General features: G+C 36.3%; 1 protein-coding gene across 1 annotated transcript in view; it reads left to right on the top strand.

The window, feature by feature from the left end:
• PIP4P2 (phosphatidylinositol-4,5-bisphosphate 4-phosphatase 2) overlaps positions 1–14306 on the top strand; it is an 86472-nt gene that overhangs the window by 28514 nt on the left and 43652 nt on the right. The window contains exon 3 of the mRNA XM_060035210.1: positions 8617–8723. Coding sequence (XP_059891193.1) covers positions 8617–8723 — 107 coding nt within the window. The remainder of the gene's footprint in view (positions 1–8616; positions 8724–14306) is intronic.

Below are 14306 nucleotides of genomic sequence, written 5' to 3'. Positions count from 1 at the left end.
TCTGGGCTTTCTATCCTGTTCCATTGATCTAAATTTCTGTTTCTGTGCCAGTACCATACTGTCTTGATTACCATAGCTTTGTAGTATACTCTGAATTCAGGAAGCCTGATTCCTCCAGCTCTATTTTTCTTTCTCAGGATTTGTTTGACTATGTGGGGTCTTTTATGTTTCCATACAAATTTAAAAATTTTTTGTTCTAGTTTTGTGAAAAATGCCAGTGGTAGTTTGATGGGGATTGCATTGAATCTGTAGATTGCCTTGGGTAGTATAGTCATTTTGAAAATATAAATTCTTCTAATCCAAGAACATGGTATATCTTTCCATCTGTTTGTGTCATCTTTGATTTCTTTCTTTAGTATCTTAGAGTTTTCAGAGTACAGGTCTTTTGCCTCCTTAGATAGGTTTAGGCCTAGGTATTTTATTCCTTTTGATGCAATGGTAAATGGGATTGTTTCCTTAATTTCTCTTTCTGATTTTTCATTGTTAGTGTATAAAAATTCAACAGATTTCTGTGTTTTAATTCTGTATCCTGCAACTTCACCGAATTCATTAACGAGCTCTGATAGTTTTCTGGTAGCATTATCAAGGATTTTCTTTGTATAGTATCATGTCATCTGCAGTAACAGTTTTACTTCTTCCTTTCCAGCTTGGATTCCTTTTCTTTCTTTTTCTTCTCTGATTGCCACAGCTAGGACTTCCAAAACTATATTGAAAAAAAAAACTGATGAGAGTGGACATCCTTGTCTTGTTCCTGATCTTAGAGGAAATGCTTTCAGCTTTCACCATTGAATATGATGTTAGCTGTAGGTTTGTCATATATGGCCTTTATTATGTTGAGGTATGTTTCCTCTATGCCCACTTTCTGGAGAGTTTTTATCATAACTGGGTGTTGAATTTTGTCTAAAGCTTTTTCTGCATCTATTGAGATGATCATATGGTTTTTAATCTTCAATTTGTTCATGTGGTATATCACAGTGATTGATTTGTGGGTATTCAAAATCCCTGCATCCCTGGGATAAATCCCACTTGATCATGGGGTGTGATCCTTTTAATGTATTGTTGGATTCATTTTGCTAATATTTTGTTAAGAATTTTTGTGTCTAAGTTCATCAGTGATATTGGCAGGTAATTTTCTTTTTTTGTGGTATCTTTGTCTGGTTTTGGTATCAGGGTGATGGTGGCCTCATAGAATGTTTGGAAGTGTTCTTTCCTCTGCAGTTTTTTGGAACAGTTTCAGAAGGATAGTGTTAACTTTTCTGTAAATGTTTTATATAATTTGCCTGTGAAGCCATCTGGTCCTGGACTTTTGTCTGTTGGGAGTTTTTAAATCACAGATTCAATTTCAGTAGTTGTAATTGGTCTGTTTATATTTTCTATTTCTTCCAGGTTCAGTCTTGGAAGATTGCACCTTTCTAAGAATGTGTCTATTTCTTCTAAGTTTCCATTTTCTTGGCATATAATTGCTTGTACTAGTCTCTTATGGTCCTTTGTATTTCTGTGGTGTCCATTGTAACTTCTGTTTTTCATTTCTAATTTTATTGATTTGGCCTCTCTCCCCTCTTTTTTCTTGATGAGTCTGGCTAAAGGTTTATCAATTTTATTTATCTTTTCAAAGAATCAGATTTTAGTTTCATTGATCTTTTCTATTGTTTTCTTCATCTCTATTCATTTACTTCTGCTCTGATCTCTTTGATTTCTTTCCTGTACTAACTATGGGTTTTGTTTGTTCTTTCTCTAGTTGCTTTAAGTGTAAGGTTAGGTTGTTTGTTTGAGATTTTTCCTGAGATAAGCTTATATCTCTATAAACTTCCCTCTTAGAACTGCTTTTGCTGCATCCCATATATTTTAGATCATTGCATCTTCGTTTTCATTTATCTCTAGATATTTTTTGATTTCTTCTTTTTTTCTTGGTTGTTTAGTAGCCTATTGTTTAGCCTCCATGTATTTGTGGTTTCTGCAGTATTTTTCTTGTAGTTGATTTCTAATCTCATAGTGTTGTGGTTGGAAAAGAGGCTTGATACGATTTCAGTTTTCTTAACTTTACCAAGTCTTACTTTGTGGCCCAGCATTTGACCTATCCTGGGGAATGTTCCATGTGCACTTGAAAAGAATGTATTCTGCTGTTTTGGGATGGAATGCTCTATAGATATCAATTAAGTGCATCTGATCTACTGTGTCATTTAAGGCCTGTGTTTCCTTATTGACTTTCTTTCTGGATGATCCATTGAGGAAACTGGGATGTTAAAGTCTCCCACTATTATTGTGTTACTGTCAATTTCTCCTTTTATGGCTGTTAGCATATGCCTTATATATTGAGGTGCTCCTGTGTTAGGTGAATATATATTTTAAATGGTTATATCTTCTTCTTACAATGATCTCTTGATCATTATGTAGTGTCCTTCTTTGTCTCTTGTAGCAGTCTTTATTTTAAAGTCTAACTTTGTCTGATGTGAGTATTGCTACTCCATCTTTCTTTTGATTTCCATTTGCATGGAATACCTTTTGCCATCTCCTCACTTTCAGTCTGTATTTGTCCCTAGATCTGAAGTGGGTCTCTGTTGTATCTTGTTTTTTATCCATTCAGGCAGTGTATGTCTTTTGGTTGGAGCATTTAATCTGTTTACATTTGAGGTAATTATCAATACATATGTTCTTATTGCCATTTTGTTCATTGTTCTGGTTTTGTTTTTGTTAAGTCTTTTTTCTTCCTTTCCTCTTTTGTTCTCTTCTCTTGTGATTTGATGACTAACTTTAGTGTTTGTTGGATTTCTTTTTCTTTTTGGTGTGTATATCTATTATAGATGTTTGATTTGTGGTTACTATGAGGTTTTGACATAGCAGTCTCTCTATATATACATGATTGTTTTAAGTTGCTGGTCTCTTAATTTTAAATGCATTACAAATATCCTGCATTTGTACTCTCCTCTTATGATTACTTGTCTTGATATCATATTTGTGTGTGGATAATTTTCTACCTTTACTTTATGTTTGCCTTTACCAGTGAGCTTTCCCATTTCATAATTTTCTTGTTTGTAGTTGTGGGCTTTTCTTTTCTGCTTAGGGAAGTTCCTTTAACTTTTGTTGTAAAATTGTTTTTGGTGGTGCTGAATTCTTTTTACTTTGCTTGTCTGTAAAGCTTTTGATTTCTCTGTCAAATCTGAATGAGACCCTTGCTGGGTAGAGTGTTCTTGGTTGTAGGTTTTTCCCCTCTCATCACTTAAATATATCATGCCACTCCCTTCTGGCCTATAGTGTTTTCACTGAAAAATCAGCTGATAGTCTTTTGGGGATTCCCTTGTATGTTATTTATTGCTTTTCCCTTGTTGCTTTTAATATTTTCTCTTAATCTGTAACTTTTATCAGTTCAGTTATTATGTGTCTTGGCATGTTCCTCCTTGGGTTAATCCTGTATGGGACTCTCTGTGGTTTTATGGACTTGGGTTCCTGTTTCCTTTCCAATGTTAGGGAAGTTTTCAGCTATTAACTCATCAAATATTTTCTCAGGCCCATTGTCTCTGTCTTCTCCTTCTGGGACCTCAATATTGCAAGTGTTGGTACATTTGATGTTGTCCCAGAGATCTCTTAAACTGTCTTTGTTTCTTTTCATTCTCTTTTCTTTATTCTGTTCCACAGCAGTGATTTCCAACATTCTGTCTTCCAGCTCACTTGTCTGTTCTTCTGCCTCATTTATTCTGCTATTGATTCTAGTGTGTTTTTCATTTTTGTTTTCTTCAACTCTGTTTGGTTGTTCTTTATATTTTCTAACTCTTTGTTAAAAAGTTATTGTAAGTTCTTGCTTGAGCATCCATTCTTTTCCTGAGTTCTTGGATCATCTTTACTATCATTCCTCTGAACTCTTTCTTAGGTAGTTTGCCTATCTCTACTTCACTTAGTTGTTCTTCTGGGGTTTTATCTTTTTCCTTCGTCTGGAACATATTCCTCTGTCTTCTCATTTTGTCTAAAATTCTATTTGTATTTTTATGTATATAGAAGGTTAGTTATGTTTCTCAACCTTGGAGAAGTGGCCATCTGTAGGGGATTTCCTGTGTGTCCCAGTAGTACAGTCCCCTCTCATCACCGAGGGCCAGGGACCAGCTGGTCCCAGGGTAGATTCTGACCTGTGTTTGTAGACTCAGTTCCACTGGCTGCTGGACTGTGGTTTCTTGCTTCTGGTGTCTGCCTCCTTGTGGGTGAGGCTGGTCTAAAGGTTTATGCAGGCTTCCTGGTGGGTGGAGCCAGTGCCTACCCACTGGTGGGTGGAGCTGGGTCTTGGCTTTCTGATGGGCAGGGCTGTATCAAGGGGTGTGTCTAGAGGCAGCTGTGTGCTCAGGAACCCTTTAGGCAGCCTGTCTGTTGATGGATGAAGCTGTGTTCCCACCCTGTTGGTTGTTTGGCCTGAGACATCCCAGCACTGGCGCCTACAGCCTGTTGGGTGGGACCAGGTCTTGATGCCGAAATGTTGGCCTCTAGGAGAGCTCACACCAATGAATGTCCCCTGGTAACACTGTCACCAGTGTTGTTGTCCCCAGAGTGAGCCACAGCCACCCTCCCGCCTCCCCAGAATACCCTTCAAGACCAGCAGGTGGGTCTGCCCCAGGCTCCTATGAAGTCATTGCTTTTACCCTGGCTACCAGTGCTCACAGGACCTTGTGTGCACGCTCTAAGAGTGGAGTCTCTGTTTCTGAGTCTCCAAAGTCTCTGCAGGAGTTCTATGGAGCTTCTGCAATCAGGCCTTTCTGGCCTTCAAAGCCAAATGGTCTGAGGGCTCCTCCTGCAATGCCAGACCCCGAGGCTGCAGAGACTGATGTGGGGCTCAGAACTCTCACTCCTATGGGAGAACTTCTGCGATATAATTGTTCTCCAGTTTGTGGGCCACGCACCTGGGGGGGTATGGAATTCGATTATATCAGGAGTGCACCCCTTCTACTGTCTTATTGTGGTTCTTCTTATGTCTTTGGTTGTAAAATATCTTTTTTAGTAGGTTCCACTCTTCTTAATCGATGGTTGTTCAGCAGTTAGTCGTGAGAAGAAGTAAGCTGAAGGCCCTTCTACTCTGCCATCTTGGACAGGAATTGAAAAATTCTGCAGTTTTGCATGACACATACTGTTGGTTATGCAGTTAAGCACACAAGCCCTGGAGTCAGACTGCTGGGGTTCAGATTCAGCTTCTTTCCTTTAACCTCTATGTGATTGACAGCTAATGTCTCTATCTTCATGGAATTTATACCTCTTCTTTCACCCTTAGTCTAGCTTCAGGGACCTTGTGCAGAGGACTTGCACCTAATGAGTTGGATTAATTTGGATTAGAGTTTCCAGGTCAGAGCTGATCCTGATATCTGGAATTTGTGAGCTGGGCCATTGGCAGTTCACCTTGCAATTTTATTTTTTGGAGATGGCTCCTTTCTTTAAACTTCATAAACTAACCTTTGCTAGCTTGGAACTTTTCTTCTACAGTTTTATCACCTCTTAGCCTTCATAGAATTGAATAGAGTTAGGGTCTTGCTCTGGATTAGGCTTTGGCTTAAGGGAATGTTGTATCTGGTTTGATCATCTATCCAGACTACTAAAACTTACTCCATATCTGCAATAAGACCGTTTTGCTTTCTTATCATTTGTATGTTCACTGGAGTAGCGCTTTTAGTTTCCTTTGGGAACTTTTCCTTTGCATTTACAACTTGGCTGTTTTGTGCAAGAGGCTTAGCTTTTGGCCTGTCTCAGCTTTGGACATGCCTTCCTCACTAAGTTTAATCATTTCCACCTTTTGATTTAAAGTGAGAGATGTGTGAATCTTCCTTTCACTTCAATGCTTAGAGGCCATTGTAGGGTTATTAACTGGCCTAATTTCAATATTGTTGTGTCTCAGGGAATAGGGAGGCCCAAGGAGAGGTAGAGAGAAGGGGTCACTAGGTGGAGCAGTTGGAACACATACAACATTCATCGATTAAGTTTGCTGTCTTATATGGGCAAAATTTGTGGCACTCCAAAATAATCACAGTACTAACATCAAAGATCACTGATCACAGATCAACATAACAAATATTATAATAATGAAAAACATTCCAGAATTGTGAGAATTACTAAAATTGTGACACAGAGACACAAGGTGAGCAAATGCTATTTGAAAAATGATGTTGATAGACTTCCTTAATGCAAGATTGCCACAAACCTTCAATTTGTAAAATAGCACAGTATCTGCAAAGCACAATAAAGCACAGCACAGTAAAGTGAGGTATATCTGTATAAAAATAAATCTTGTCATTTGCCCAACACACATTTACTTAATGGTAAAATATGTATACAGAGAAATTAAGACAAATTCTGCTTCTTGATACTTTAGATTATATAGGAACACATTCTGGATGTTTGTGAATTTTAGATTGTCATATTCTATCTATAATATAGTTTAATAAATTGCAGATGGCTTATTGCTAACTTATATATATTTCTACCAAGGTTATTTACTTAAAATTCTTAAATCTTAAAAAAAATATGTTGCAGACTTATAGAAAGTTAGAAAAATAGTAGTACATAGTATAGAGAATTCCCATGTGGGCCGCTCACCCACATTCCACAAACATTGACACTTTTCCAAAGTAGCTTTCTCTCTCTAAATAAATAAATATTTTTTTCAAAACCTTTTAAGGTAATTGTGGACATGGTGCTCTTCTACCCCTAAACATTTTAGTGTAAATTTACTAAAATTTAGTGTAAATTTTCCTAAAAAAAAAGGACATTCACTTATACAATCACAGTACAGTTATCAAATTCAGGAAATTAACATTGATACAATACTGTTATTTAATCTTTTGACTTAATTCGTGTTTGCCCAATTGTTCCATTAAAAAAAAAATCTGGTCCAGGAGTCAATTTAGAATTACATGTTGCATTTGATTATCATGTTTCTTTAATCTCCCTTAATCTGAAATTTAGTCTTTGTCTTCTATTGCCTTGACAGTTTTGAAGAGCACAGTTAAGATATTTTGTAGAATGTTCCTCATTTGGGTTTGTCTGATGTTATCTTGTGATTAAATTCAGGTTATACATTTTGGCAAGCATGCCACAGGAGTGGTGTTCCATTCCTCTCAGTGCATCAGCGCTTATTTGCTTTAACAAGCTTAAGTCCTAGTAATGAGAGGAGTGTTTTCTTTGGTGTTATTTATTCTAACTTTTAAATTTACTGTAAAGTTAAAGGAAAAAGGAAATGCTAGCATTAGGAGCTATAATAAGTGTTTTTTAAGCTAAAAGATGCCATAAAATTAATCACTTGTATTCTAGTGAGTAAAGTTTAAGAAAAATTCAAATTTGTGATATACTCCTCTTTCCGTATTATTCTCTTTGAGCTTGCTTTTCTCAGACATGTGCAAGAATCCTCAGTGAATGTTTGCCCCTGGCCAGGCAGATAAATGACCTTGTCCTGTGAACTTTAAATGGAAAACAACTCCAGGCCAATACAAACTAATTTTGAAATATGCCCTTCTAATTAAATCTCTACAGTTCCCCAAATTTTATAGAGTGTTTACCAACATTTGGGCTATTTAAAATCACCTATGATTCATCATTAATTATTAGAGAAATGCAAATCTAAACTACAATGAGGTATCACCTCACACTGGTCAGGATGGCCATCATTAAAAAGTCTACAAATAATAAATGCTAGAGAGAGTGTGGAGGAAAAGGAACCCTCCTACACTGTTGGTGGGAATGTAAATTGGTGCAGCCACTATGGAAAACAGTATGGAGGTTCCCCAAAAAACTAAAAACAGAGTTGCTATATGATCCAGCAATCCTACTCTTGGGCATATACCCAGACAAGACTTTAGTTCGAAAAGGTACATGCACCTCTATGTTCATAGCAGCACTATTTACAATAGCCAAGACATGGAAACAACCTAAGTGTCCATTGACAGATGAAAGGATAAAGAAGATGTGTTATTTTTTTATATATATATATATATATATATATATATATATATATATATATATATATATATATGTATATACAATGGAATATTGCTCAGCTATTGAAAAGAATGAAATAATGCCATTTGTAGCAATATGGATGCAACTAGAGATTATCATACTAAGTGAAGTAAGTCAGAAAGAGAAAGACAAATACCATATGACATCATTTATATATGGAATCTAAAATATGATACTATCTATGAAACAGAAACAGACTCACAGACATAGAGAACAGACTTGTGGCTGCCAAGGGGCAGAGGGATTGGGGAGGGAAGGATTGGGAGGTTGGGACTAGCAGATGCAAACTATTATATATAGGATGGATAAAAAACAAGGTCCTATTTTATAGCACAGGGAACTATATTGAATATCCTGTGATAAACCATAATGGAAAAGAATATGAAAAAGAATATGTATATGTATAACCAAGTCATTTTGCTGTACAGCAGAAATTAACACGGCATTGTAAATCAACTATACTTCAATAAAATTTAAAAAATCACTTACGATGCACTTTTCCTCAATGTGTACTTTGGTAGCACTATGGGGAGCCTTAGATTTTAAGAATAATTTCCATTTTATATACAAACAAGTTTTGGCAATTTGTACTTTGGTTAATTTGCTGTGTTTATATTTTCTTCTCTTATTATATAGCCAATCAAAAACCCCCCAACAGGGAAGAAGTATGTTAGATGCCCTTGTAATTGTCTCCTCATTTGTAAGGACACATCACGGCGAATAGGATGTCCAAGACCCAACTGGTAAGACATGAAGATTCATTCATTCATTCATTTGTTCATTCAACAAGTACTTATTAAAGATTCATTATGTGGCAGGTTTGTTCTGAACAGTCTTTCTCCTCAAAGTAATTATATGACCTACAGCATTTTTTTCTTTGTTAAAGGAATAATACTGCTTAGTTTGAAATTAATGGTTACAGTTATTTGCTTTTTTTTTTATTTGCTGTTATTTTTATTTCCAGCTTATAGGTGACAAATCTGAAGCTCTGAGAGAGAAAATAAATAGTTCAAATCAGTGCTTGTCACAGTTTTTAAACTTTTGGCTGTGATGCCAAGTGTAAAATACATTTTATTTTACAACCCAAAATTCACATGTGTTCATCTCCATACATACATACACACACTCATATATTTGAAACAAAAGTTTCACAAAGAAAATTTACTTTTGCTATGTGCAGTGCACACAGATTTTTTCATATTTTACTTACTCTGTTTCTGTCCATTTATCTTTTTTCTTTCTTTCTTTTTTTTTTTAACATCTTTATTGGAGTATAATTGCTTTACAATGGTGTGTTAGTTTCTGCTTTATAACAAAGTGAATCAGCTATACATATACATATATCCCCATATCTCTTCCCTCTTGCGTCTGCCTCCCTCCCACCCTCCCTATCCCACCCCTCTAGGTGGTCACAAAGCACCGAGCTGATCTCCCTGTGCTATGCGGCCGCTTGCCACTTGCTATCTATTTTACATCTGGTAGTGTATATAGGTCCATGCCACTCTCTCACTTTGTCCCAGCTTACCCTTCACCCTCCAGGTGTCCTCAAGTCCATTCTCTAGTAGGTCTGTGTCTATTCCCATCTTGCCCCTAGGTTCTTCATGACTATATATATATATATATATATATATATATATATATATATATATATATATATATATATTTTAGATTCCATATATATGTGTTAGCATACAGTATTTGTTTTTCTCTTTCTGACTTACTTCACTCTGTATGACAGACTCTAGGTCCATCCACCTCACTACAAATAACTCAATTTTGTTTCTTTTTATGGCTAATATTCCATTGTATATATGTGCCACATCTTCTTTACCCATTCATCTGTTGATGGACACTTAGGTTGCTTCCATGTTCTGGCTATTGAAAATACAGCTGCAATGTATATTGTGGTACATGTCTCTTTTTGAATTATGGTTTACTCAGGATATATATGTCCAGTAGGGGGACTGCTGGGTCATATGGTAGTTCTATTTGTAGTTTTTTAAGGAACCTCCATACTGTTCTCCATAGTGACTGTATCAATTTACATTCCCACCAACAGTGCAAGAGGGTTCCCTTTTCTCCACACCCACTCCAGCATTTATTCTTTGGAGATTTTTTTGATGATGGCCATTCTGACTGGTGTGAGATGATATCTGATTGTAGTTTTCATTTGTATTTCTCTAATGATTAATGATGTTGAGCATTCTTTCATGTGTTTGTTGGCAATCTGTATGTCTTCTTTGGAGAAATGTCTGCTTAGGTCTTGCCCAGTTTTGGATTGGGTTGTTTGTTTTTTTGATATTGAGCTGCATGAGCTGCTCTAAAATTTTGGAGATTAATCCTTGTCAGTTGCTTCATTTGCAAATATTTTCTCCCATTCTGAGGGCTGTCTTGTTTATTGTTTCCTGTGCTGTGCAAAAGCTTTTAAGTTTCATTAGGTCCCATTTGTTTATTTTTGTTTTTATTTCCATTTCTCTAGGAGGTGGATCAAAAAGGATCTTGCTGTGATTTATGTCATAGAGTGTTCTGCCTATGTTTTCCTCTAAGAGTTTCATAGTTTCTGGGCTTACATGTAGGTCTTTAATCCATTTTGAGTTTATTTTTGTGTATGGTGTTAGGGAGTGTTCTAATTTCATTCTTTTACATGTAGCTGTCCAGTATTCCCAACACCACTTATTGAATAGGCTGTCTTTTCTCCGTTGTATATTCTTGCCTCCTTTATCAAAGATAAGGTGACCATATGTGCATGGGTTTATCTCTGGGCTTTCTATCCTGTTCCATTGATCTATATTTCTGTTTTTGTGCCAGTACCATACTGTCTTGATTACTGTAGCTTTGTAGTATAGTCTGAAGTCAGGGAGCCTGATTCCTCCAGCTCCGTTTTTTTTTCTCAAGATTGCTTTGGCTATTCGGGGTCTTTTGTGTTTCCATACAAATTGTGAATTTTTTTCTTCCAGTTCTGTGCAAAATGCCAGTGGTTGTTTGATAGGGATTGCATTGAATCTGTAGATTGCTTTGGGTAGTATAGTCATTTTCACAATGTTAATTATTCCAATCCAAGAACATGATACATCTCTCCGTCTATTTGTATCATCTTTAATTTCTTTCATCAGTGTCATATAATTTTCTTCATACAGGCCTTTTGTCTCCTTAGGTAGGTTTATTCCAAGGTATTTTATTCTTTTTGTTGCAGTGGTAAATGGGAGTGTTTTCTTAATTTCACTTTCAGATTTTTCATCATTAGAGTATAGGAATGCAAGAAATTTCTGTGCATTAATTTTGTATCCTGCTACTTTACCAAATTCATTGATTAGCTGTAGTAGTTTTCTGGTAGCGTCTTTAGGATTCTCTATGTATAGTATCATGTCATCTGCAAACAGTGACAGCTTTACTTCTTCTTTTCCGATTTGGATTCCTTTTATTATTTTTTTCTTCTCTGATTGCTGTGGCTAAAACTTCCAAAACTAAGTTGAATAATAAAGGTGAGAGTGGGCAACCTTGTCTTGTTCCTGACCTTATGGAAATGGTTTCAGTGTTTCGCCATTGAGGACGATGTTGGCTGTCGGTTTGTCATATATGGCCTTTATTATGTTGAGGTAAGTTCCCTCTATGCCTACTTTCTGGGTGGTTTTCATCATAAATGGGTGTTGAATTTTGTCAAAAGCTTTCTCTGTATCTATTGAAATGATCATATGGTTTTTACCCTTCAATTTGTTAATATGGTGTATCACATTGATTGATTTGCATATTTTGAAGAATCCTTGAATTCCTGGCATAAACCCTACTTAATCATGGTGCATGATCCTTTTAATGTGTTGCTGGATTCTGTTTGTTAGTATTTTGTTGAGGATTTTTGCATCTATGTTCATCAGTGATATTGGCCTGTAGTTTCCTTTCTTTGTGACATCTTTGTCTGGTTTCGGTGTCAGGGTGATGGTGGCCTCGTAGAATGAGTTTGGGAGTGTTCCTCCCTCTGATATATTTTGGAAGAGTTTGAGAAAGGCAGGTGTTAACTGTTCTCTAAATCTTTGATAGAATTCACCTGTGAAGTCATCTGGTCCTGGGCTTTTGTTTATTGGAAGATTTTTAATCACAGTTTTAATTCAGTGCTTGTGATTGGTCTGTTCATATTTTCTATTTCTTCCTGGTTCAGCCTCAGAAGGTTGTGCATTTCTAAGAATTTGTCCATTTCTTCCAGGTTGTCCATTTTATTGGCATATAGTTGCTTGTAGTAATCTCTCATGATCCTTTGTACTTCTACTGTGTCAGTTGTTACTTCTCCTTTTTGATTTCTAGTTCTGTTGGTTTGAGTGTTCTCCTTTTTTTTCTTGATGAGTCTGGCTAATGGTTTATCAATTTTGCTTATCTTGTCAAAGAACCAGCTTTTAGTTTTATTGATCTTTGCTATCATTTCCTTCATTTCTTTTTCATTTATTTCTGATCTGATCTTTATGACTTCTTTCCTTCTGCTAACTTTTGGGTGTTTTTGTTCATCTTTCTCTAATTGTTCTAGGCGTAAGGTTAGTTTGTTTATTTGAGATGTTTCTTGTTTCTTAAGGTAGGATTGCATTGCTATAAACTTCCCTCTTAGAACTGCTTTTGCTCCATCCCATAGGTTTTGGCTTGTCATGTTTTCATTGTCATTTCTTTCTAGCTATTTTTGATTTCCTATTTGTTTCCTTCAGTGATCTCTTGGTTATGAAGTAGTGTATTGTTTAGCCTCCATGTGTTTGTATTTTTTACAGATTTTTTCCTGTAATTGATACCTAGTCTCATAGTGTTGTTTTCAGAAAAGAAACTTGATACGATTTCAATTTTCTTAAATTTACCAAGGCTTGATTTGTTACCCAAGATATGATCTGTCCTGGAGAATGTTCCATGAGCACTTGAGAAGAAAGTGTACTCTGTTGTTTTTGGAGGGAATGTCCTAAAAGTATCAATTAAGTCCATCTTGTTTAATGTGTCATTTAAAGTTTGTGTTTCCTTATTTATTTTGATTTTGGATGATCTGTCAAATGGTGAAAGTGGGGTGTTAAAGTCCTCTACTATATTGTGTTACTGTCGATTTCCCCTTCTTTGGCTGTTAACCTTTGCCTTATGTATTGAGGTGCTCCTATGTTGGTATATAAATATTTACAATTGTTATATCTTATTCTTGGATTGATCCATTGATCATTATTTAGTGTTCTTCTTTGTCTCTTGTAATAGTCTTTATTTTAAAGTGTATTTTGTCTGATATGAGAATTGCTACTCCAGCTTTGTTTTTTTTGTTTTTGTTTTTTTGCGGTACACGGGCCTCTCACTGTTGTGGCCTCTCCCGTTGGGTAGCACAGGGTCCAGATGCGCAGGCTCAGCGGCCATGGCTCACAGGCCCAGCGTCTCCGCGGCATGTGGGATCTTCCTGGACCGGGGCACAAACCCGTGTCCCCTGCATCGGCAGGCGGACTCTCAACCACTGTGCCACCAGGGAAGCCCTCCAGCTTTGTTTTGATTTCCATTTGCATGGAATATCTTTTTCCATCCCCTCGTTTTCAGTCTGTATGTGTCCTTAAGTCTGAATTGGGTCTCTTTTAGACAGCATATATATGGGTCTTGTTTCTTTATCTATTCATCCAGTCTATGTCTCTTGGTGGGAACATTTAATACATTTACATTTAAGGTAATTATCGATATGTATGTTCCTATTACCATTTTCTTAATTGTTTTGAGTTTATTATTGTAGGTCTTTTCCTTCTCTTGTGTTTCCTGCCTAGAGCAGTTCCTTTAGCATTTGTTGTAAAGCTGGTTTGGTGGTGCTGAATTCTCTTAGCTTTTGCTTGTCTGTAAAGCTTTTAATTTCTCTGTCAAATCTGAATGAGATCCTTGCTGTGTACAGTAATCATAGTTGTACATTTTTCCCTTTCATCACTTTAAATATGTCCTGCCACTCCCTTCTGGCTTGCAGAGTTTCTGCTGAAAGATCAGCTGTTAACCTTATGGGGATTCCCTTGTATGTTATATGTTGTTTTTCCTTTGCTGCTTTTAATCTTTTTTCTTGTATTTAATTTTTGATTGTTTGACTAATATGTGTCTTGGCATCTTTCTCCTTGGATTTATCTTGTATGGGACTCTCTGTGCTTCATTAGCTATTTTCTTTCCCATATTAGGGAAGCTTTCAACTATAATCTCTTCCATTATTTTCTCAGTCCCTTTCTTTTTCTCTTCTTCTTCTGGAACCCCTACAATTCGAATGTTGGTGCATTTAATGTTGTCCCCTAGGTCTCTGAAACTGTCCTCAATTATTTTCCTTGTTTTTTCTTTATTCTGCTCTTCATTAGTTATTTCCA

Source organism: Delphinus delphis, chromosome 17, assembly GCF_949987515.2.
Source record: "Delphinus delphis chromosome 17, mDelDel1.2, whole genome shotgun sequence".
NCBI lineage: Eukaryota > Metazoa > Chordata > Mammalia > Artiodactyla > Delphinidae > Delphinus > Delphinus delphis.
This window is presented reverse-complemented; position numbering and strand designations above follow the sequence as displayed.